Source organism: Berkeleyomyces rouxiae (assembly GCF_048999995.1).
Source record: "Berkeleyomyces rouxiae strain 22BRR77 chromosome Unknown BrBRR77_ptg000003l, whole genome shotgun sequence".
Classification (NCBI taxonomy): domain Eukaryota; kingdom Fungi; phylum Ascomycota; class Sordariomycetes; order Microascales; family Ceratocystidaceae; genus Berkeleyomyces; species Berkeleyomyces rouxiae.
The window spans coordinates 1,066,352-1,090,171 of record NW_027396493.1 but is presented as its reverse complement, the minus strand read 5'-3'; the positions used below and the strand labels follow the sequence as shown (position 1 = coordinate 1,090,171).

General features: G+C 52.0%; 9 protein-coding genes across 9 annotated transcripts; 6 read left to right on the top strand and 3 right to left on the bottom strand.

Annotated features, from left to right (window-relative positions):
* Positions 1-360: 360 nt before the first annotated feature.
* Positions 361-1,743, bottom strand: BROUX77_003496 (uncharacterized protein; the record flags this gene model as incomplete). The annotated part of the gene is made up of 3 exons (XM_073748153.1): positions 361-875; positions 988-1,482; positions 1,698-1,743. The coding sequence occupies 3 exons, from the start codon at positions 1,741-1,743 to the stop codon at positions 361-363; spliced, it is 1,056 nt and encodes a 351-aa protein (XP_073605921.1).
* Positions 1,744-3,397: 1,654 nt separating this feature from the next.
* On the top strand, positions 3,398-6,017 carry BROUX77_003495 (uncharacterized protein; the record flags this gene model as incomplete). Its single annotated transcript, XM_073748152.1, has 2 exons — positions 3,398-4,788; positions 4,853-6,017. The coding sequence occupies 2 exons, from the start codon at positions 3,398-3,400 to the stop codon at positions 6,015-6,017; spliced, it is 2,556 nt and encodes an 851-aa protein (XP_073605920.1).
* A 2,089-nt stretch (positions 6,018-8,106) lies between these two features.
* Positions 8,107-9,081, bottom strand: BROUX77_003494 (uncharacterized protein; the record flags this gene model as incomplete). Its single annotated transcript, XM_073748151.1, has 1 exon — positions 8,107-9,081. One exon carries the CDS (start codon positions 9,079-9,081, stop codon positions 8,107-8,109), a length of 975 nt encoding a protein of 324 aa, XP_073605919.1.
* Positions 9,082-9,412: 331 nt separating this feature from the next.
* BROUX77_003493 (uncharacterized protein) lies at positions 9,413-10,574 on the top strand (the record flags this gene model as incomplete). Its single annotated transcript, XM_073748150.1, has 2 exons — positions 9,413-9,443; positions 9,517-10,574. The coding sequence occupies 2 exons, from the start codon at positions 9,413-9,415 to the stop codon at positions 10,572-10,574; spliced, it is 1,089 nt and encodes a 362-aa protein (XP_073605918.1).
* A 320-nt stretch (positions 10,575-10,894) lies between these two features.
* BROUX77_003492 (uncharacterized protein) lies at positions 10,895-11,867 on the top strand (the record flags this gene model as incomplete). The annotated part of the gene is made up of 3 exons (XM_073748149.1): positions 10,895-11,037; positions 11,116-11,312; positions 11,380-11,867. The coding sequence occupies 3 exons, from the start codon at positions 10,895-10,897 to the stop codon at positions 11,865-11,867; spliced, it is 828 nt and encodes a 275-aa protein (XP_073605917.1).
* Positions 11,868-12,405: 538 nt separating this feature from the next.
* On the top strand, positions 12,406-16,264 carry BROUX77_003491 (uncharacterized protein; the record flags this gene model as incomplete). The annotated part of the gene is made up of 2 exons (XM_073748148.1): positions 12,406-16,115; positions 16,180-16,264. The coding sequence occupies 2 exons, from the start codon at positions 12,406-12,408 to the stop codon at positions 16,262-16,264; spliced, it is 3,795 nt and encodes a 1,264-aa protein (XP_073605916.1).
* A 402-nt stretch (positions 16,265-16,666) lies between these two features.
* BROUX77_003490 (uncharacterized protein) lies at positions 16,667-18,474 on the top strand (the record flags this gene model as incomplete). Its single annotated transcript, XM_073748147.1, has 6 exons — positions 16,667-16,715; positions 16,829-16,954; positions 17,024-17,304; positions 17,645-17,721; positions 17,793-17,889; positions 17,953-18,474. 6 exons carry the CDS (start codon positions 16,667-16,669, stop codon positions 18,472-18,474), a joined length of 1,152 nt encoding a protein of 383 aa, XP_073605915.1.
* A 463-nt stretch (positions 18,475-18,937) lies between these two features.
* On the bottom strand, positions 18,938-19,723 carry BROUX77_003489 (uncharacterized protein; the record flags this gene model as incomplete). Its single annotated transcript, XM_073748146.1, has 2 exons — positions 18,938-19,103; positions 19,173-19,723. The coding sequence occupies 2 exons, from the start codon at positions 19,721-19,723 to the stop codon at positions 18,938-18,940; spliced, it is 717 nt and encodes a 238-aa protein (XP_073605914.1).
* Positions 19,724-22,257: 2,534 nt separating this feature from the next.
* On the top strand, positions 22,258-23,452 carry BROUX77_003488 (uncharacterized protein; the record flags this gene model as incomplete). Its single annotated transcript, XM_073748145.1, has 3 exons — positions 22,258-22,376; positions 22,473-23,254; positions 23,322-23,452. 3 exons carry the CDS (start codon positions 22,258-22,260, stop codon positions 23,450-23,452), a joined length of 1,032 nt encoding a protein of 343 aa, XP_073605913.1.
* Between the last annotated feature and the right edge of the window lie 368 nt (positions 23,453-23,820).

Here is a 23,820-nt window from a genome sequence, read left to right as displayed (position 1 = left end):
ATACTGATGAAAAGGACCAAAAAACATTCGCTCACAAAATACTTGTCATTACTATTGGTTAGTTTCCAATGAGTCGGGAAATGTGATCCGGTTACACACATACTGAAATATGTCCAATCGCGTCACACTCACCATTGCACAAGAGATAATATAATACATCAGTTGCACCTTGAAGACCCCTTTGTTGTGTTCTTAGCATCGCGGGATGTGTAAAAGCTCCTATGTATTATAGAAGATTGACGTGTCGATAAAAATGAAGGCAACGTAGTGACAAATTTGGGTTGAGGCAATACTCATAAATCGCCTTCAGGTATCTAGCACGTCAGACCGAAGTATAGACACGAAAACGTCATACCCTCCCTACGCATCCACCGCCTCGCATGCGTGAGTTTCTCCGGCCTTCAAGAGTCCCTCAAGCACAGCTAAATCGCACAGGGCTTCTTCAGGGCTCTGATCGGGTCGTACCACACTATGTCTCAGACTAACCGCCCAGGCTTTTACCTCCTCATGGACGCCAGTGGTCTTGTTGATCGTGATGAGCTCCTCGGACTTCTCACCGGCTGAATTTAAAGTGGTAACTTTCACTTCAGAGGGGTTCATTTCAACCTCGCCATTCGTCGTTGATATAGCCAGACGGAAACCGGAACGAAACGGGTTGCCAAAGGACACATTGAAAGAGCCAGAGCGTCCACCAGCGGTATTGACAATTCCATGTATAGTATCTAGCGGTGGTAGAAATGGCTGAAGAAGTGAGGTTGAAGCTTTGACACTAGTGATTTTATCGTTGGCCGCGGCCAGCAGATAGCGCAGTGCAGCTGTAAAGTGAACACCACCATCAAGGAGAAACCCGCCTTGGTATTCGGGAACCTTGCGCCCTGGCAGAACCATACAATCAATGAGCATGAATTCACGGTATTTTTTTGTTTTGGGAGTGTTGCGAAGACGTTGGCGGCTGAATAGGAAGGCTTCGATGATTTGAAAACTTACAGGCCGTGTTGAAGTATTTATTGTCGGTCTTGACTAGCGTAGACATGTCGAAGCTGAACAAGATGAGTTCTCCGCCCACGTCCTTGAGCTTTTGGCCGGCTACCTTGAGACATTCTTGGAATCTGTAGTTTTCGGCTACAGCCCAGACCGGCTTTGGATCAGGTAATGCGTGATATTCCTCGAGCAACGCTTTGGCTGAACAAATGTCTTTTGCAATTGGCTTTTCACTAAGGACATGCTTACCAGCCTTCCATGCCTTACGGATAATGTCCGGTTGGGCGAGTATGGGCAGGCATACTATGACAGCATCAATGTCTTTGCGCGCAAGGAGGTCGTCCAAGGATGATCCGGACACAGAAGGGGAATCAAAGTATACAACGGGAGGAGTGTCGGATTTGGGCAGACTACCGGCCAAGTTCTGGGCAGAAGACTGGGAGCGGGAGTATATGGCCTTGAGCTCAAGTTCCGGGGTAGCTAGAATGGCGGGCAGGTGTTCTAGAAATAGAAGGTGAGGCTTGTTAATTGGTGTTATACTGACGGGCGGGTATGTCTGTGAAAGCAGATGACCAGATATATTGGCTGTGGTAGACCAGAGGGCACAGGTCAGGGAGTCCAAGCTGCAGGGGAAACAGGGGCAGAGAGGAGAGAGGAGAGGAGAGGAGAGAAGATGAGTATGGGGAAGGGGAAGAGTGGGGTAATTATTGGCTTACCATTGCGGGCAAAGATGCCAGCACCAAGAAGAGCAACACCGACCATGCTGGGACAGACGGGAGACGACTTGTAGTACTGAGGGTATCGCAAGAGAAGGGGGAGGAGGTGGGGAGGAGGCGGAAGAATAAGAAGAGAGAGACTTGACGGGCGGAAAGGCAAGAAAGGTGTAACAATGGAGAGTGGGGTGGCATTGACGCCAAGAAGCCGCAAGAATAAGCCCAAGTCGACGAATGAGAGTGAGTGGAGTGGCAGATCATAGCTGTAGAGCTACAAGCAACTGATGCTAGTACAGGCGTTGGTAACCAACTAGTTATGTACATATGTATGTATGTATGTTTCTAGGAACAATGCAAGCAGCCAGACCGACTCCCATGAGATCAGGATAGCTTGTACTCGTATTAAACAGTTAACCATTATAGAACACAGTTATATACACACTTAGACATGCCATCTCCCATGGCTTCTGCTTCTGCTTGTGCTTGTAGTGCCGGACTCTGGGTACTCGTTAGTGGCCATTCGGCCAGTCCCTCCTAAAACATAAAGGCCCGCTCTGGGCTTTAGTGCCGTCCATCTTACTCAGACTGTCTCTCGCTTCTTTGTCTTTAACTTGACGCATGGCCGGCCCATGCTTGTCCATCCACACACATCCACATCGGAGACGACAGGGACTCCCCTGCGAGAGGCACGAGTTCAAGCCCCCAAGTTGAGCCCATCCATTGCTTTGTGCGCAGTTCTGCGCCATCTTGAGGCTTGGCTAGAAGCAGATTAGAGGCCGATGTGGTGTGCGTGATTGTTGGATCTTGGTTGAAAGTTGAGGCAAGTTGTGAAGCCATGAAGACGGAGGACATGGGCGGTAAAGTCAAACTGTACAGGCAGTGTCTAACCCTTATTTCCAGACACACTTGCACAACCCAAGACGAATCTACAATGTACCGGTACCTGTCCGATTGTGCCTGTTACAGTCTCCACAATTCCTCCAATAGGCTAGTCCGAACACTGCGTCCGAGAACAAAACGCGCTTTTTGGCGTGCCGCAGTAGATTTCGCTGGCGATCCGCAGCCATTATTTGCATGTACCGGTACATGTACACGCTCACGGCCACGCTCGCTGCTTCCTGCTCTAAGACCCGGACGGTTTCACATTTTGGAGCCTTCTCCTGGCTTCTCCTTGCCGTCTCCTTGTGGCCGCTGCATTCTTTTTTCCCTCTCGCTCGTTTTTTGTTTGTATTGTCACGATCCTCTTCTTTCTCTCCTTCGGGCCTGTAGATCGGATTTTTCTTTCTTGTCGCCGTTGCTTTTGGCTCCGATTGTGTATTTTTTTTTCTTTTCCTTTTCTCTCTCGCCGCTAATCCTTTTATTTCGCCTCTCTCACGCCCGATCCAAGTTCCCTTGCTCCCACGCTCAACGCCACCGCTTCTACTCGTATAACTTAATTATCCTCATATTACCACCCGACATCTCGCCTGGTATATTGGTCAAACAGGCTCTCTTTTGAATCCCGCTCTTATCGCTCTCAACTTCAGCTGTCGCTTTGTGCCGCCTCGCCCGCAAACACCGCACCGGCCGTGCCACGCCCCGTGCCCCGTCAGTCAGTGGCTGGCTTTCCGTCTTGACCCCTACGACTCTCATCTACGCCCTAATCAACACCCAGCTGGCTCTGTTCAACCCGACCGTGCTTTCCAGGCCGCTCCGCTGTCGCCATGGAGTCCTCCAACTCCAAACACCCCGAATCAAAGAGACCCCGGCGATCCTCACAACGCCAGTCGGGCGCCATTTCAATATCGGGCCATCGGGACTCATCTGCTGACATCGTGGAAACCGCCGTCTTCGATGCTCTCATCTCGGATGGCCAGATCAGGCCAGGTACTGCTCCTCAACTTCCGGATGTTGCGCCCTTTTCCTCGGATATCTCGACTTCTGCTTTTGCTCCTGCCTTTGCCTCTGTATCCAAATCAACACCAGCCCCATATGTCGCTCCGATTTCCAACTTCAGAAACTCCGATGCCAACATACGGTCAAGTATCGCCAAAGCGCCTCCGAAAACCGACTATCTTGCGCTCCAGACTCCTGGAACGTCTAGCCAAATGCAGACAAATGAGATGCCATCTCGGGCAGAGAACTCAGTTCCGATGCTCACAAACGAGTTTTCCCTCGCTTCAGAAACATCCTCAACGCCCCAGGCGGGACCTTCACATCCGTATGCCATGTACCAACAAGGAATTAGTGACATTTCCATGACAGAAATGCCCTCTGGCCCTCAAGCTCCGGTTCAGCCACAAGTTGTCCAAGGACCATCTCATCCCTACGGCATGTTTCCACAAAATGTTGTCCCGATGAACATCGAGATGCCTCAACAAACAACCATCCCGCCCGTCGCCGGTTTTGCTTCCAACGTTGGCTACCAACGCCGCATTGGCCCTGATGGTGAAGAGTCTGGTCTTGTTGGCCCATTTGGATACACCGAGGAGTTGCCGCCGTACACCCGATACCCGGAACAAGGCCACACTGCTAAATCCTCATCTGTTGATACTCCTACTAGTGTCACTGCTACCACACCTGGAGAGTCTTCTGGCTCTGTATCCTCTGCTGCCCCCGTTGTGGCACAAGACACCACTCCTAGCTCCCAAGAAACAACAACCGCTCGCGCAATATCTGCTTCCTCATCACAAAACTTACCACCAACTACATCACATGCACACGCATCAAACACACTTAGCATCTCAGTAGACACATCCGAGTCACGTGCCACCAACTTGCCACTTCCTGCTATTGATGGCGCTGGCGGAATAGGACTTGCTACACGCGATCCTGAATTTGCTTCTACAAACGATTTGGACAGATCACACTCGGCCGCTTCACGAAATAGCTATGCTTCAGAAAGTAGCGATCATGAGATCAACACTGCTGCCAAAGGCATTTCTGAGAAGGATACTCGCAAAAAGTCGTGGCAGATCAAGGCCCAGAGAAAGATTGGCGGTGTCGTCCCCTTGTGGGCATTGGTTCTCGTGGGAGTCACTTTATTAATCATCGGCGTCATTCTTGGTGCTGTCATTGGAACAGTGACGTCGAAAAGAAAGAAGAATCGCCCTCCGTAAGTAACCGATCCCCTATGTCTTCCTGATGCAGGTGGCCATATTCGCTAACAAATGATTTAGGGAGGGATTCTTGAATGGGCTGTTCAGGGCTCAGATCGTCCCCCTACACTCTGTTCCCGCCGATACCACCCCTTTGGTTACTGGAAGCTACAGTATTCCCCCACTAATGGCCAACTCGGCCTCTGCATCTTGTCTCAGCGATACCATTTACTCGCAGGCCTGGAGCTGCAATTTGCCAGTTCCGTACCAAGTCAACATTGACCAAGGTGCTAATCCGGATAACTTGAAGTACTTGGCCAGCCTTGCCTTGCCTAACAACTCCATCCCAGGACATTTCATCTGGGGGAACCAGCCTATCCATTTTCCTGAAGTTTCTCTGTTGAACCTCATCAATGATACTTCTGAGCCTACCTGGGGTCCTGCCTGGTGGTTCAATACCACGTATGACAAGGTCGTCATTATTTCTGAAGACCGCTTCCCCCCATACATACCTTCGCGCAAGATGATGCCTCGCGATTATTATACTTTAACTTCCACTGATGGCTCTCTCGCCACCTCCAGCGACGCTGCCACCCCTACCGACACAGGAGAGACAACCGAAGTTGTAACCTTGACGGCTACTGTCACGGCTGATGTTTCTGAAACCGCCACACCGACCCGAGGATTCAAGGGCGGTCCTGATTTTGGTGGTAATCGTGTTCCGTGCTTGAAAGAAGGTGACCAAGCTTGGATATGCACTTGGCCAAATACTCGCTTGGATTTCATGGTCTACCCTAACCAGGATAACAGCTTGGGTCATAGTGGATCAAGTGATTCGGATGAATCTGATTTCGATTTAGTGTATAGCGCATCATACAGCGCGTCCTTTCCCTCTCCGACTGCTAGCGACGATGTCGCAGCAGCCACAGGAACGTCTGAGGCTGAGGCTGACGATGGTGACTCGTCGTCTCCCTTTGTCCGTCACGGAAACCCTTATCCCAAAGTTATCAAGATCACTGAGCAGCACATTGACGGACCGCAAAACTTTCCTACCTGTCGAAAGGTTCAGATCATAAACGGCGGTCAAGATGCCATTGCTGTTCTGGATGACAATGGCCAGCCCATCAAGGTTGAACTTATTGATATCGGTGAAGACGGCTCTCATGGTCCAGATCGCAGAAGCACACTTGTTGGCCGAGATCCCTCACTGGGCCTCAACTGTGGCTGCTCTTGGACCCTTTCATAGTCGTGTTTATTTTTTCTTCTTTCTCCTCCTTTTCATTTGTCTCTCATGGCCCAGGAGTTACCAGTCTTCTGTGCCCTTTTTCTGTTTCTTTTTGTGCCTATGATTTCCATTTATGCTTCGAGACATTGTGGGTTGATCTTTACCTTGTCATCTTATACCATTCATTCCACATCTTTCTTACAAGTTTTGTTATATAGCCCGGGCTGCACACGTCAAGCGTGCATTAACCCCCCATCACATCATCATGCTGTCATATTTGTTTCCTTTTTTTTATTCTTATTCTCTCTTCATACTCGGCGTTTATGGCCATATTTGATAGCTTGCGCCTCCTAGAAGGGCGTCAATTTCCTTTATTGTTTCTTTGGGTATATTTAGAAAGTCACATGCAAGTTGAAGTAGCTTTGTAATCTAGGTAAATGAATATTGGCGAGTGTTAAAACTCAACGAATCTTTCTAGAATACGCGACTACCGTGTTTCATCTTGATACTATAGCGTCTATTTTGCAGTAGGGTCACGCTCGTCACTTTTGCTTCTTGTTCTTTCTCGTTGTACTGGATGACGTGGATCGTGCAGCATTGGAAACAGTAGTATTCAAATAATGGCCAGTCGCTGCAGGCCAAGGCCCAAGAGGGTGGTAGCAGCCCCTTATATGGAATGTCAAATTCGCGAGTAGACAGGCTAATAAAGACCGTTAGATCAAGTGCCATGTCAAAGTACATCTCCTGCCTCGAGTTTGAGCTCCCATTTTATGTCGAGGACTTTACTATAGAGAATGGGATGCCGAGACAAGGATCAACCGCCCTCTTCCGATCGATCATCGGGACTACTCTTTCGGTCAGTAATTCCCCTGATATCAACCAACCACTGGTCTTCCCAGTACAATATCAAGTTCAGTAGCAAATATACCGAGGAGAGACCGGTGGTGCTGGGGTTGAATAGCCAATGGCAGGTGATGATGCAACTCTCTCAGCGACACTGATTTGATTTGATTTGATTTGATTTGATTTTATTCTTTTACGTCTACCTACTGTTATTTCGCAGCAATACGACGGCATATTCCGGACGGAAGCAGTCGGATGATGTCATCTTCCGAGCAACTCCCGGGCGGTCAGCAATTGCAGGTTCGCAGACTTCAAGCATCTCCTGTGACTTTTTAGGGTCCGGCGTAAAAGCCAGGAGGACTCTCCGTCCAGCGCGGCCCGAGGGCACACCTACCTTTCCAGGGTTTGGTTACCTGGTATTTTTGGTTTGCAACAAACCGCGTGAAGTCTAGTCTAAAAGGCCACCGGCTCTCGGCACGGGGGTTTGTCCCCGGCGGATTACGCGTGGTTTTGTCCTTTTGCAGGCATGGCCGTTGCTGCAACTTTTGTCATTTTCCTCCTCTTGTAGCCGGCGCAAGGGAACAGGACTCCGCAAACTCTCCTCCTCTTGGAATCCTCCTCGACATCACCTTGTCCTCCAGATACCACCTCCCCGTTGAACAAAGGAAAACGCACCCCAAAAACGCACCCCAAAAAGTGGACCCACGACAACCTCAGCGACACTGCAGTACAGCCTGAGAATCAAGATAAAGAGAGATACAGAGCTAGGTCTATTTGATCGACAAAAATACTTGTTCTCTTGCTAGCAGCATTTCGGAAACCCAAAGCTTTACCCAAGACATGAGTGATGGGTACCGATATCTGAACCATCGGAGTTGATTGCACTTGCAGGCCAAGCTCTGGAGCCCTTCGGAGACAGGCTAATTGCGACCCGAGCCGGGGCCGGGGCCTGTTGCCGCGCTCCGGAGTGGAAATTATACTCCGGCTTATTGACACGACATCTCAACAATAGGGGACATGGTCTAGTGGTATGACGGATCCTTAGCATCTTCCGAGATAGTATGGATCAGGTCCGGGGTTCGATTCCCCGTGTCTCCAAATTCAATAGCGGTAGCCTGGGACAGGGCACTGTTGATTTCCTTTTGCTCGAGTTCTCCGTTTTTTTGGAGAGGAGTCCGCTCATGTCGGTCGTCGTGGTATCTCAGGATTTGAGTGCAAAGGGAGGGGAGGGATGTGAAAATCTTGGAATTTATGAGCGAGCCGAGTGTTACTCTAAATGAGATGATAGACTTGTCAAGAAGTCATCTGCCTTTTTCTTTGCCCTCCGATTTTGAATTTCTTTTTTTCGCGCCTCGATTTCTCGCAGTCGGGCCGCCTTTTTTTCGTCGAGCGCGCGTCTCTTGTCTTCGGTTTCCTTTCTCTCCTGCTTCAAGTTCTCCATCTCTTGTTTTCGGGTTTCCTCGTCCTGGGAAAACTTGTAGAATCCAACGCCTTTGTCGCGAATCTCCCAGTCGGCATCGTAGTGCTTTGGCGGTGGAGGAGTGGCGCTACGGTCCCGCTTCTTCGCCAGATCCTCCATCGCTTCGGCGTCCTTTGGCACAAAGGCCATGGCTTGAATGTAGTCGCCGTAGATTAGGTTTTTGGGCTGTGTCACGGTCTCTGATGACTGCTCTGGCTCTCCATTGCTGCGGATGTTCCGAAGCTCACGACGGTCAATCTTCTTTTTCTCGGCGCGCGATATGTGTCTGGTACGCCCAAACTCGTCAACGTGTTCGATCATCTCATCATCTCCCGACTCATCAAAAGATGAGTCCGAGTCAGAAGCACTGCCCAAGTCGAGGTTCTCTTCTTGTTCCTCTGCCCATTTGCGATCAAAGTCCACCAGGGACTCTTCAGCCTTTCCTTGCCGAACATAGTCCCCTCGCTTCATTGCATCGTATATCTTGGCCTTTTCTTCAAGTCTTTGACGTGATTTTTCAAGCATTTTCGCCTCTTCACGCGTCTGCAATATCTCCTTGAGCTTCAGCTTGGCGCGTTCAGGGTCCTTTTCAGGTTGCGGCGGCTTTTTTAAAAGCCCGCCGAATATCTTTGAGCGACGTGGCCGGGCAGGCTCTGCGTTTTCAGCAGATTCAGCGATGGCTGAGGTGAGTTGCGTGGTAAAGTCGAGAGCAGAAGAGGAAGAAAGCGCTGTGCGCTGCTTCTTTTTGGGTCGCACGCCATAAAGATTCGGGTCTTGCGGCATTGTATTTGTTGGTTAAATGTATACACAAAAGGACGCCAGTGGAAGCAATGGTGATGTGTAGAATTCAAACTCAAGTCGACGTTGTTGTATCACTAGGGTTAAAAGCGATGGTTGATTATGTAATCACCACAAGAGCCGAGTCCGGCACGTAGGTACCTGTGTACCTTTACATAACAGACTTTGTAGTGGGGCTGCCTGCGCCAATCTAGTCACAGCATGTAGAACCCCGCCGTCCAAGTTGATGACTGCGTCGAGTCTGTAGAGAGCCTTGAAAAACTTGTTGGTAGAAGAGCGAATTTCCCGAACCTCAATTACGTCAAAGCAATTCAAAATGGCTAACAACGTTCTCATTGCTGTTATCGGTAAGATATTCCTGTAAACTACCGCCGCCTTCACATTGCTTTGGCTTCAATGCTAACATGAGCCTTTCTTTAGGTGCTGGTGGTGTCGGAAAGTGCTTCCTAGGCCAGCTGGCTGCCCTGGCTGCTAGACGCCCCTCGCCCAAGCTGGATCTCTGCTACCTGTGCTCCAGCAAGAAGGCTGTTTTCAACGCCGACTATGCCGCCATTGAAATCAGCAGCGCTACTGAGACTCTGGCTGCCAGCTCTCTGGCCCCCAAGTCGCTGACTGGCCTGGCCGACTATCTGGCGGCTGCCCCGTCCAAGGTTGTCCTGGTTGACAACACCAGCTCTCAGGATGTTGCTGACAGCTACCCTCTGTTCCTGGGCAAGGGTATCAGCATTGTGACCCCCAACAAGAAGGCTTTCTCTGGCTCATACGACCTGTGGAAGGCCATCTTCACTGCTTCCGAGACTTCTGGCGCCAAGGTTTACCATGAGTCTTCCGTTGGTGCTGGTCTGCCCGTGATCTCTACTTTGAAGGATCTGGTTGACACGGGCGACAAGGTCACCAAGATCGAGGGTGTTTTCAGTGGCACCATGTCATTCCTGTTCAACTCATTTGCTCCTACCGAGGGCAAGGGCGGCCAATGGTCGGCCGAGGTTAAGAATGCCAAGGCTCTGGGCTATACCGAGCCTGACCCGCGAGACGACCTGAACGGTCTGGATGTCGCCCGCAAGCTGACCATTCTGGCTCGTCTGGCTGGTCTCCCCGTGGCTTCACCCACTGCTTTCCCCGTCCAGAGTCTGATTCCAACTGAGCTAGAGAGCTGCACTTCCGGTGATGAATTCCTGGAGAAGCTGCCTGCTTTTGATTCGCAGATGGAGGCTACCAAGGCTGAGGCTGAGGCTGAGGGCAAGGTCGTCCGCTTTGTAGGCAGCATTGATGTTGCTACCAAGGACGTCAAGGTTGGTCTCCAGAAGTTTGACCGCTCTCACCCCATTGCCTCGCTGAAGGGTAGCGACAACATCATCAGCTTCTACACCGAGAGATACGGCTCGAACCCTCTGATTGTCCAGGGTGCTGGCGCTGGTGGTGAGGTGACTGCTATGGGTGTTACTGCTGACCTGATCAAAGTTATTGCCCAGCTTTAAGTATGCTTGAAGTTGAGTAAAAATAAAGAGAAAAAAAAACAGTACCAAATAATCTAGACTTGTTTGTGTTGGTGAAAGAATCTGTTCTTCGCATTGGTGATGGGGGAGTTAATTGAACTACAGGCATGTGAGGCGCCATCAGCGCCACATTTCGTAGTCTGGCAAATGACCCACTTATAAGTTGTAAATGTGGCGTTACTATCCCAATTCAGAAAACTGAAGCGCTGTGATGGTTTTTTTCTGAAGAACCTCACCCGAATATATGAACATTGCGATAGTGTGCTTTTTATTTTCATCACGAGCTCAAAACCACAGCAATAATGGTTGAAGAATCAAAGAAGCAATCTAAACGCCAGGCCTACAATGAGGCTAGAGAAGGTGAAGGCGCAGCTGAACTGCCTCGGAAGCGCTTCTACCGGCAAAGAGCCCACGCAAACCCTTTTTCTGATCATGATCTAGTCTAGTAAGCAAGTCTTCAAGGGCTAAGAGTCCTCGTTTTCGAGTTTTCTTTTTTTGTTTATAATTCTAATGTAATTTCTAGCCCGATATCTCCCCGCCACATGGATTGGTCAACGTATTATCCTGACTTTGTTGCAGAGGGCAACCAAGTTGGCGATGTAGACGCCCTTGGCCTCCCCAAGCCCATCACTAAGAAGGTGGAAGTGGTTGACATTGGCTGCGGATTTGGCGGCCTTCTTGTCTCATTAGCTCCTCTTTTACCCGAGACTCTCATGCTAGGTGAGTTTATGTAAAGCCGAAGAGTGGCCCAGACAGCGTTCGCCCATACTAATCATCCGTACTCCAGGCATGGAAATCAGAACCAAGGTGGCCAAGTTTGTGCAAGACAGAGTTGTGGCCTTGCGCAAACAAAACCCCGACTCGCCAGTGTATAAGAACATTGGCTGTATCAGAGCAAACTCGATGAAGTTCTTGCCCAACTTCTTTGAGCGGGCACAACTGTCCAAAATCTTCATTTGCTTCCCCGATCCCCACTTCAAGACGCGGAAACACAAGGCTAGAATTGTTTCGGCTACGCTGAACTCGGAGTATGCGTACGCCCTGCGTCCTGGAGGCATAATCTACACGATTACGGATGTCGAAGACTTGCATGTCTGGATGGTGGAACACCTCGAAGCCCACCCGGCCTTTGAGCGGGTCGGCAAAGAGGAAGAGGACGCGGACGAGTATGCAAAGACCATGAGAACAGCAACAGAGGAAAGCATGAAGGTTGATCGGAACAACGGGCCAAAGTTTGTAGCACTGTACAGACGTCTGCCCGACCCTGAATGGTAAAAAATGCAGACGGGAGATTTAGGATTCTTCTGGTGTTGGTAGATCAAAGAGAGGAAAATCGGGCAGCCCACGGAGCCCAGTATTTTGTTAATCCCGCTTCAATTCAGACAGAGCACGTCCGTCCAAGAGTAAAGTCACGTCGCAATCATGGTCTTGCGGCTCTCTGTGTTTCATTGTGTGGCACAATGTGCAAAATACGTGCGAACACTGTCTGCGCACATGGGGCCTGAATTGTGGCAGACTGTCCATCCTTCCTTCTCCACCCCCACAATCCCTGGCGACAACACATAGAATATGATGCGATGGAGATAGGAGCACTGCCGCCGTTACTTGCAACGCCATTTATTTACCGCCACTACCATCGCCTTTTGCCTGCCACAAGACTCCCGTCGCCGGCGTCTCTATTCCGTCTTTTCTCTTCCGCATTTCGACTGGTGCTGACTCGCCGCTTTTCTCGGTCGCCGAGGCCTCGCTTTATCTCCTGCAGAAATGCAGTCGTCGCAGCCGCTCAAACGTCATTTCAGTCATCGCTTTGTCCATGGCGTTCGGGCTTAGACTCCGGCCTCGTGGCCCTCGATTATTCACGGGCCGGGAAGTCATTGTTGCTTGTCTTGCAGCCTTCATTTCATGGGGCCATGTGGTCCACTGGCTTCCGGCCCTGCGCTGGATTGGCCACGGCTTTGTAGCCGGTCTTTTGGCGGCATTGGGCGGCGGCTGTATCATTGCGCTTCTGACGTCCCGGAGTCCTAGATACCGGTTTTCCGGCCGCTCTCCGAGGCCTGCCGCTGCCGCTTTTACCGGAACGCAGAACTGGAAATCCGAGGTCACGGCACTAAAACATCGCCAGGCACATGCCAAAACGCCGCTGTATGCACAGTCTGAGAAAATCTCTGGTGCGCTGGACACACTACTTGCGTACATTATCCGGGACTTTGTTAATAGCTGGTATGCCAGCATCAGTCAAAGCCCAGAGTTCCTGGATGAAGTCGATGGCGTACTGCGTGCGGCACTTGGCAATCTCCGGGACCGAATGGCCGATCTGGATCTTGCCGAAGTCATCATCTCGCGCTTTGTGCCGATTTTGACAAACCACATACGTGATTTCCACGTTGCCGAAGTCACGGTGCGTGGCCGCAAGCTTAATCGTTCCATGACAGAAACCCAAGAGCTTGATATTGCCATCGCTTCCAAGTTCCGCGACGGCGAACTTCATCCTGCTGCTTCACTTTCATTTCCAGATGTCAAGACGATCCAACAGGAGTACTTGCGCACAGTCGTCACCAAGATACTCCCACATATTCTTCCTCGGCAGCATCTTACCAGTCGCGCTGTATCCACAATAATCAGAGAACTCGTGGCTTGTGCCGTCATCTCGCCCATCATGGGCCTCCTTTCTGAACCAGACACCTGGAACCAGGTCATGGAGAACTTTGGCCGGTCTATGCTGGAAGACCGATCGACGGTCCGTAAACTCAGGGCTGCTCTCGATGAGCACGCTCCCCATACGACGCCTTTGGCAAAGCCAACTTTGAACCCACAACTAGTCTCAGGCGACAGCAAAGGAGCATTTGAAAAGTTTATTCGGTCCATTCGTCGAGTCAACAATCTTTCAGAGGCTCGCCGACTGCGCATTGCAGTTGCCAGCCAGCTCAAGAAAGACAGCCAACAGGAACTCTCAGATCCTGTCCACATCAGACGTCTAGAAATAGGAAAGCGGATACTAGACCAAAAGGTCCAGCAGCTCAGCTCTAGCCAAAACTCCTACGATCGCAAAGTCTTAGCTTCCCCGTCGGCAGCTGCGACCAGCACATTTGTGCCCTCACGTTTAGAGACCTCGTCATTAATTGAGATTTTGCGAGATGCCTCGACACTGTCCTATTTCATGGAGTACATGGACCGTCAAAATCAAATGCCCCTCGTTCAGTTCTGGCTAGTGGTTGACGGACTTCGTAACCCCCTTGAAGAAGATGGTCTTGACGATCAGCTGCCCGCAAATATCGCCCAGTGGGAAGACTCGGATCGGTTGGACCTGCAGCAAATGGACCAGGCCTACCTTTCACTGCCGGAGCTCAAGGTGACGCGAAATTTCCGCGGTCCCATCCGCGAGTTTCTCAGTGCGGGCTCAAAGGCCACAAACCTCCAATATTACAGAGCACGGAAGGCCATCTTGTCATCCCAGACCGCCGTACTGGGGCAGATGCAGACCCAATACTTTCAAGGATTCAAGAAATCGGATCTGTTTTTCAAGTGTGTTGCATCACAGGAAGCTGCATCTAGCTTTAATATCGTTTCGATGCCCAAAGGCCCCAAAAGCCCCAAACCATCATCCAAGCGCGATCCCCCCTACCAATCTAGCACATCCTCTTCCAAGCCAACGGTTAGACACCGTTCTTCCTCGTCATTGAATATTCATAGGGTCAAGAAGTCAGCTCGCACGTTTGTACACCGAAGAGGTGCATCGGCCGATAAGCAAGCGCTTGCCTCGAGCAGTTCTCTAGACGACGATGCTAGCAGTATTATTATGTGCGATGAAGATGATGAGAATGAAAACGAAAACGAAAACGATCCCATGATTGATTCAACACAAAGCCTTGATCAAGAGGCAGAGCCTAGACACCACATCCCCGATAAACAAATTGTCCATGCAATGGAGCAAGCCCTCGTCAACATCATGGAGAGCGACGGTCAACCCAGGACAGCCGAAGATCTCAGGGCATCTCTTTTTGACGGTGAAGAACAGGGAACCTCGAGTATCTTTTCAGATGATAACTATGACGACTCGCTCCGTGGCTCATTGGAGCTTCCGGGGGGCTCTTCTCGGCACACAAAAGAAAAGGAGCGCGAGAAGCCCAGTCTCTCATCATTAGGCCTCGTGAGTCCTGCCTCTCGCATCGGTGTTTTTCAAGACAATGATTTATTTGGAGACGAGGATAATTTGTCAGACAACCACGACGAAAGTGAAGAGCTCAACCTAGACGATGACGACGATGAGCCTATGGATGCAGCACCAGGTGATCTTGGTCTTGCTGAAGCAATCATTGCCTTGACCAAGGATATTGACAAGCTCATTGCCCAAAGCGCCATTCTTGAGTCTTTAACCAAGAAAGCTGAGCTCACGAACAATACGGCCGAGTTGCGCATTCTACGGAAATCCAAGGCTAGTCTCAATCGAGAACTGAGGCGGAAAGAACTACAGCGCCAGCATTATGTAATCCAAGAAAGTGACAACAGTCTCTATGGCCGCTCTGAAATCAGAATCAAGTCGACAACGACAAGCAAAGACGAAGAAGGGAGAGAGTTTGTTCTGTATGTGGTGGAAGTGCAGAAAAACGCAGGCGAGCAGATGCCGGCAGCCACGTGGGAAGTGATTCGCAGGTACTCGGAGTTCCACGAGCTTCATCACCAACTCCGAGCTCGCTACCCATCGGTAAGGAACCTTGACTTTCCTGGAAGACGCGTGGTTATGAAATTCCACACCGACTTTTTGCGCAAACGGCTGGTTGGGCTCGAAAAGTACCTCCGTGATCTTCTCTTGCTGCCAGAGGTCTGCCATAGCCGCCAGCTGAGGGCCTTTCTTTCGCAAAGCACCATTGACCCGGGCCCAGGGCAACTTGGCGGCAAGGACAAGGGTGACAAGAAGGGCATGATGACTCGTCTGTACGATTCAGTGACGGATGGGGTTGAGGACATCTTGGGCAACATTCCAGTATTTGACCAGATTTCCCTGGCAGGGCAGAATCTCATTGCGGCTGCCACCAGCCAGCTCAACAACGGCGGTCTTGCCGGCGAAGAAGACGGCGTAATTGCAGCAGAGGCTGAGGCGGAGATTAACGCGTTCGAGGACAAGGACATTGAGCCCTTTATCAAGCCCATCTGCGACATGTTTCTCGAAGTTTTCGAGCTGAACCGCGGCAACAACTGGCTTCGTGGGCGGACAGTTGTGGTTGTGCTGCATCAGCTCCTTGGGGGCACAATCGAACGCAAGGTCCGCGAGGGCAGCCGCAACCTGATGCACGAGGACATGATTCTGCGGTACATCTCCATGGTCACGGACAGCATGTGGCCCGACGGCCGGCTGAACCGCGACAAGGCGCCGCGCAGCACCCAGGAGAAGAAGAAGACGCGCACCGAGGCCAGTCTGTTGCTGGCCACGCTGGTGCCGGACCTGGCAGGGAGTGTCGTCGGGCGGGCCAATGCGCAGACAGCCAGCCGGCGCATCTTTGCGACGCTCAACAATGCAAGGCTCAAGTAAGTTCTAGACTGTCTCCCGTGGACGCGACTGGGTCTGCTAACAAGAAATGCGTGTGTGTAGTGCTCATTTGGTGTTTACTCTGCTGGACGAAGTGGTCAAGGTGCTGTTCGAGGCAGAGGGCGCAGGGACGGCAAATGGCGGCTAGGAGCTGGATCGTCGGCGAGGGAGAGATTGCCACTGCAATTGAGTGTAATAGCGGCAGGCTTGCTGACGCTGCTGACGGCGAGGGAGGAAAAGAAACAGAAGCTGGAGGACATGCCGCTGTGTGCAGTTAAATCGCGATAATTTCCAAGTAGTACATGGCTAGATTCCCCACTATAAGCGCGGCCACGGCGAGGAGCTGGGCAGCTTTTTTTCTTTTTCTTTCTTTTTTGTTCCAGAGTAAACAACGCCAGGTTACATGCGCGGGTGATATTTTTGTTTTTTTTTCACCAGCTTTTTTCTCTTCTGCATCTCGAAAACACCCATCCCGCCAGCCTTTTCCAGCGCCTCATCTCCGCTCCGTTCCATCAGCCCCGCCCGCCCAGGTCGCTCACGTCAGCAAGCGATGGAGGTTTCATCCACACGACTGTATCTTGGAAATCTTCCTCGAACAGGTGAGCCACGGAGCATTCCACAAGGCCCACGATCGCCATCATCTCTTCCTCAGCCTCGTCGCCCCGCGCGCGCCCGGAACAAAAGAGACTAACCAGCTTCCTCCCGCTCGCAGCGACCAAAGATGACGTGCAGACTCACTTTGCGCGCATGGCCGGCGAGATCACCGACATCAAGCTGATGAACGGCTTTGGCTTCATCGAGTACAAAGACCCCATGGATGCACGTGATGTGGTTCCCGGTAAGCCTTCCCCTCCGACGATTCTTTGTCTGATGAGGCCCAGCTAACTCGCCCCTCTGTGCCCGCCAGCTTTCCGTAAGTATTCCCGCCTCGTCGTCACTCCACTAACCCCAAACCCGCTCTGGCAACAAACCCTCTCCGCGCGACCTTGTTCTGACCGGGCTCCTCCTCCTCCTCCCCAAGATGGCACCGACTTTATGGGCGAGCGCTTGACCGTCCAGTTTGCCCGCGGCTCGCGCCACCGCGACCCCAACAACGGCCCCGGCTCCGGCGACAGAAACGGCCCGCGTCCCCGTCGAACCCCGCACCGGATGCAGATAAGCGGGCTTCCCGAAGATACCAGCTGGCAGGTCGGTTGACCCTTCTCCCTGTTTTCTTTCTGTCTTTTTTTGCTTCTGCTCCCGTTGTTTCTTGGACTTTTTTCGCCTCTTGCAACGCCCACAACTTCTCCTTCGCCCGCCAAGCTTCTGCGCTCTGGATACCGCTTGTGTCTGGCTCCAGGCTTCAACCCCGTGGATCACTCGGACCGCTCGGAGCTGTGATGCCACTCCCGCTTCTTTTCCTCGCGTCTTTCACTTCCTTGGCATCAAACTTTGGCGGACATACAGACTCTTCTTGCGACACCTGTAAAAACAGCCTCGGGAATTTGCGTGACCGAAGCACAGCGCTAACTTAGCACATCTCCATCAGGACCTTAAAGATTTTGCTCGCCACTCTGGTCTTCATGTCATTTACTCAGAGATGAGCCAGGAAACTCCTGGACAAGGGTGAGTATACAATACAACATAGTCTTGCTGAATGCTGCTGTTGCAAACCCTGCCCGCTAACCCATCCTCAGCTTTGTCGAATTTGAAACAGAGGCAGACTTGCGCGACTCTGTCGAGAAACTGACCGACAAAGAATTCCGCGGAAAGCACGTCACCTGCGTTGCCGACGTAAGTTTCTCCTCGTTGCTTTCCAAGCCAAGTGATGACGCGGATGCTAACAGCGGCATACAGCCCCAACCCGACCACCCGGCCGCAGACCGAGACTTTAGAGGTCGCTCAAGATCGCCCATGCCGCGGACAAATCGCTACGCCCGACAGGACATGGGCCCCGGCTCTGGTCCTGGACCCGGCCCCGGCCCCAGTCCCAACTACGGCCCGCATGGCGGCCATTACGGCCACGGCCCCATGGATGACTTTGACCGGCGCGGCCCAATGCCACCCCGCGGCTACAGCCCGCGCAGAGAAAGATACAGGGACCCCTACCGCGACCGCAGCCCGCCACGCCGCGACTACTACGACGACCGTCGCTCCAGCTACCGCTCACCGCCGCGGCGCCCTCCAATGGACGACTATGAGCGGCGGCCGTATGAAGATCCGTACCGCCGGGACTACTCGCACCCGCCGGACCCGTACGGTCGTCCTCCCATGTACGACCGTCCGCCGCGGGATTACCCGCCGCGTGACGGCGGATATCCTCATCCTCCCAGGAATGTCTATCCGACTCGGGACTACGACAGAGGTCGGTATTGGTGAAGTTTGAATTGGGTCTTTTCTCTTCAAAAGCACAACGAACGATGCATGTACAAGGCTATCGGCTATACTGCTTCACGTATACAGAATTGTTTTTTTTGTATTTTTTTTTTTCATTTAGGTAGCAATAAATACAAGCTAAAGTACAATGACAGTTGTAGACAGAATAGGAAAAATAAACAAAAAAAAAACAAAGGCACGGCACGGCATCGAGCGATGACTACAAAGGTGGGATGGCTAAAATGAGCCTCATCTTCCTGTTCCAGCACGGCAAAGGCAAAATTGACCAGAAACGAAAAGAGTCATGGAGCGTGGGTTTAAAAGAGAGAGGCCATGATAATGGCTGTGAAGGGTAGATGGAGTGAAAGATACTCGTTGGGGGTGAGGTGTATGTAGGACTGGTAAACGGGGGCACGGGGGTACTTTTAAATTACCGTGGATTTCTTCGTCGTCTCGGGCTACACGGCTACTCGGAGAACTTGGTCAACTTGGAGGAGACGCTGACGACGCTGCTGAAAATGCCGGTCAGGCCGATCAGGCCTTCGTCGAACTTGGCCCAGCCGAGGGCGGCAGCCGGGGCGGTCACGTCGCAGAGGTCGCAGATGATTTGGTTGCGGGCTTGGGCGCGTTCCCTGGAGGGGGATGTGTTAGCAAAGGAGAGGGAGAGAGGGAGAGATGGAGAAATGGGATGTAGAACTCACTGGACAGTCTTTCTGTACTCAACCACGCCATCAGCCTCCTTCTTGTCAATGGTAGCCATCCGCTCATTCAGCAGAAACATCCGGTACGACTGGGCCAGCACGCTGGACATGAGGCCCATGGCCCAGAAGCGGTTGGCCTCGCGCTGGTACAAGCTGGCCTTTTGCAGCTTGCGGACACCAATCAAGTCGAGCAGGGTGACGGAGTCGAGCGTCATGTAGATGGTGTAGCACAGCGCGCGCAGCATGTTCATGTAGCGCAGGGCGGGCTCCTGGGCCTTGTTGTCGACGGCGAGGCTCAGCAGGCTGCGGAAGTGGTCGACAAAGGTGCCGGCGCGCATGACCTTGCGTACGAGGCCGAGCTGCTTCTTGATGGCCTCCCACGGGGCGATCTGGGCCTTGGTGCCGTTGGTGCGCTCGAGGTACCACGAGTAGAAGCGGCCAAAGTACTGCAGGCAGCGGATGATTTTGTCGCGGCCCATGGTGTTGAGCACGAAGAAGAGGTACTGCGCCACGGACGTGGTGGGCAGCACGACGGCGTCGGTCAGGGCCATGTTGGGCCGGGGGGGGGGGGGGGGGGGGGGGGGCGATCGGGGGAGAGTGGTTCGAGGCGGGAGGGAGAGGCGGCGAGCGGCGCGGATCAGGCGGACGGCGGACGGCGGATGGCGGTGGTTCTGTTTTAGCCAGGCGGGAGTACTGCTAAAGGCTCAGGAGGCTCATAAACGGGCGCCGTGTACCATTTACTATGGCTGGATATCCGGGGAGAGGGGGCGAGGATTACTCTGCGCAGAGAGTTGTATCGCCAGCGCACGAATTCAAGGGGCGCGCCAACGCGGATAATATTTGGGGAGCGAGGGAGGAAGAAAGCTTCGGCGATTTCTGGGCGATGGGCGCAAATCAGAGTGGCGATGGAATTCTGGCTGAAAGTGCTTGGATTTGAGGTGTCGCGAGAATTATGAGGCAGGGCGGTTTTGGAGAACCAGATGAAGGAGAAGAAGGAAAAGAAGTTGGTGAGAGGTTAAAGACGGCAAGCCCAATCGCTGAAGCTGGAGCGAGGCATAATTGAGCCGGACAAGCTGGAGACTGTAAGATACAGGCTGCTACAGGCTGTGAAGGCCACTGAAGCCACTGAGGCTACAGGCTACAGGCCACACGGGTACTGGGCACAATACAGCCGGGGGGCCGAGGAAGAGCCAGAGCCAGAGCCAGAGCCAGAGCCAGAGGACACTAGTTGTTCACAAGTACATAGTTACACGTAGTTACATAGCTACATAGCTAGTTAACTATGTATCTAACTAGTTAACTAGTAGAAAGGTCCTTGTTTTCCTGTAGCTCAGGAGCTTGGAGGCCATTCATGTGTCATTCACACATTGGCGAGGGGAGGAGCCGAGGCGAGGCGTCTTTTTTTTTTTTTTTTTCTCAGCTAACTGCCGGTTGGCTGGCGGAAACCAGAAACGGAGGCTTGTGAAACGAAGCCGCATCCATCGCATGGGAATGTTTGACACGTGACTGCGTTTTCTGCGTCTGTGTCTGTGTCTTAAACGCCGGGTTGTCAGCCTGCGTTTCTGTTGTTTTTTTTTTTTTTGGTGGTGGTACAGACCCTTACAAACTGCCCCTACCCTCTCCCAGGGTCACGTGGTGGAATTGGAGAAGATCCCTGATCTCTACAGTGAGAATTGCACTGTCGCCCTCCCTGTATCTTTGTTTTCTCCTCGCACCCATGCTCACGGATGACATAACAAATCTGGAGAAGCTGATCCAGACCTAACCCCAGATCCCAGACCCCAGACTATGCCATCGAGCCGAGCGACCAGATATATCCCGTGATCAACTTTCCGGGGGCTCAGTTCAAGGCTGAGGCATTACGACTAGGTGAAAACATGCATGCATTATAGTTAGTTACGGGGAGATACTCACACTTCGCCAAAGCACAAAGTCTCAAGCAGCCCCGGTTATCTCGTGCAATTATCCCTATAGTTGGCCTGCAGCTTCTACCCCAGCCCTGCCAGACAGTCTCCCGGCCCGTCTGAACTCGCTTCCGGGAAATCTTCTTGGGCACAGCGCACACAGATAAACCCGCCTGCCACTGGGTTCCCCTCGGCCGACCAGGCTGTACAACTCACGTAACAGATGCCTCTCTGGACGTGGTAGAATAGCGAGCGCCTGTGAAGAAGCCGATTAGGGTTGTTCCCAGCTGGCTGAAGCGCCACATCCAATCACATGCATGCATTTCAATACCCATAGCTGCTCTTTTTGCTGCTGTGTTGGAGCTTCCCGGCTAACAAGCAGATGGCCATTGCCGAATCCGGAAAGCTCCTATTCCCCAGACCCACCGGTCCACCCACGAATAGCCGTCCACCGAGCCAGATGCAGCAACTGCCACAACCTCAACACAGGCCGCAAGTGCCTGTAAACCGAATCGGATTACATAATATGCGGCCAAGTCTCTCCAATATCAAACACATTGTACCTAGTTATTTGCTATTTGCACTATCTGTACTTTATGCCGGCGAGTCTGTATCAGAGAATCTGCGAGCAAGACTTCACCAGGGCTGGCGACAGGGAACAATACAAGCTCGCATTCTTGTAGACGCAAACAAGAAACCGCCTATGGCTACACCCATACCCAGAGCGACCCCTTGGTCCAGTCCCCTTCAGTCCAGTCCCCTCCATGTAAGGTGGCCTACCCGCTATGGAGCTTGTTCCAAATCAAGCTGATCACGGGGTCTGTTTGGACGACTTTATCCCGGCTCAGCATATCCGAGGCCAGCCTTTGCTTTCCACTTATCTTAAAGTTCGTTTCCTGACGAGTGCATACATACAACCCATTCGCCCAGGCCATATAAATAGGACATGCGACTGTCAGAGCTTGTCCTTGTCCGGCTGATTACCCTCTGCTAGTTTTGTTCCCCGTTGTTTTCTTTTTCTCTTGTCTCGCTCCAACTACCATCAGTACCTAGCTGCACTTGTTCTGTCTCTTCCCGCCTCCCTCGTGCTTCCACCGCAACAAAGACTTTGACAAAGATAACCTGTCTCCATCCTGCCTATACTTCCACTCCACCTCGTACTAAGCTATAGATTGCCTGCCATGTCAACATCAGTCGGCCCTCCCGGTTCTGAAATGGACATCAATACCCACATCATCACATTGACGCGCTTCCTAACCGAAGAGCAAGTAAAGCACAAGGAAGCTACTGGTGATTTTACGTATGGCTCCTCATAGTACTCGATTCCCCTCCCCTTGCGTTGGCTCAGACTAACATATCAGCCTCCTCCCGCCCCGGCTCCGTTTCTTGCGTACAGACTACTATGCCATGCCCTGCAGTTTTCATTCAAATCGATTGCCTACTATATCCGTCGAGCCACACTGGTGAACCTGACTGGCCTGGCCGGGTCGTCCAACACCACAGGCGACGACCAAAAGAAGCTTGACGTCATCTCCAACGACCTCTTCATCGAAGCCATGCGCTCGTCCGGCAAGTGTGCGCTACTGGTCTCGGAAGAAGAAGAAAACGTCATCTACTTTAAATCAAACGGCGGCGCGCGCTATGCCGTGGCCTGTGATCCCATAGATGGAAGCTCCAATCTAGATGCCGGAGTCTCGGTCGGCACCATCTTTGCCATCCACAAGCTTTCCGAGGGCTCGACTGGCACCAAAGAAGACATCTTGAAGCCTGGAAATGAACTCGTAGCCGCCGGATTCACCATGTACGGTGCCTCGTCGCAACTGGTCATCACCATGAAGGGCGGTAGCGTCAACGGCTTTACCCTCGACAACGGCGTCGGCGAGTTCATCCTAACGCATCCCGACATGCGTCTGCCCAAGGCGCGCTCCATATACTCGGTCAACGAGGGCAACTCGCTGTACTGGGAGAACAACGTCAGGGACTATTTTGAGTCGTTGAAGGTGGCCCAGGAAAACGGCAAGCCCTACAGTTCCCGGTACATTGGAAGCATGGTGGCCGACGCGTACCGGACTCTCTTGTACGGAGGCATATTTGCCTACCCAGCCGACAAGAAGAGCCCCAAAGGCAAGCTGCGCATTCTGTACGAGTGTGCGCCCATGGCCATGATATTCGAGAATGGTGAGTTGTTTATTCGAGTAGACGAGACAGAACAAGACGCTAACCTGATGTCTCCCACCTCCGATAGCTGGTGGCCAGGCCGTGGACTCTCACATGAAGCGCATGCTAGATGTTGTGCCGGAAGACATTCATGATCGCGCGGGTATCTTTATGGGGAGCTACGATGAGGTTGAAAAGGTCAAGGCCTTCCACAAGTAGATTTGAGGGGATGAGAGTACCAGCAATCAGTGTGGTGGTTAGTTATTATTGCAATGTTTTTTTTTTTTTTTTTTTTTTTTACATCCAGCTCAACTCCAAGTCTCAAGTGGGTCTGGTTGTACCTGTTTGTACCTTGTACTTTGACTTTGTACCTCCACAACTCCAGCAGCTGTCTGCATGCAGAAACGCAACGCCGCATCTCCAACTTGGAAGAAAAAAGAAACGCAAACGTAGACGCTTTCTTCCTCCAGACAACCCCAACCCTAACCCTGTTCGGCGGAAGCTTATCGGCTCCTGCGCTAAGCCGCATTAACCAACATTTAACACGTTATCGTTATCACGTTCAGGAGAGAGAGCCTTGGTGACGT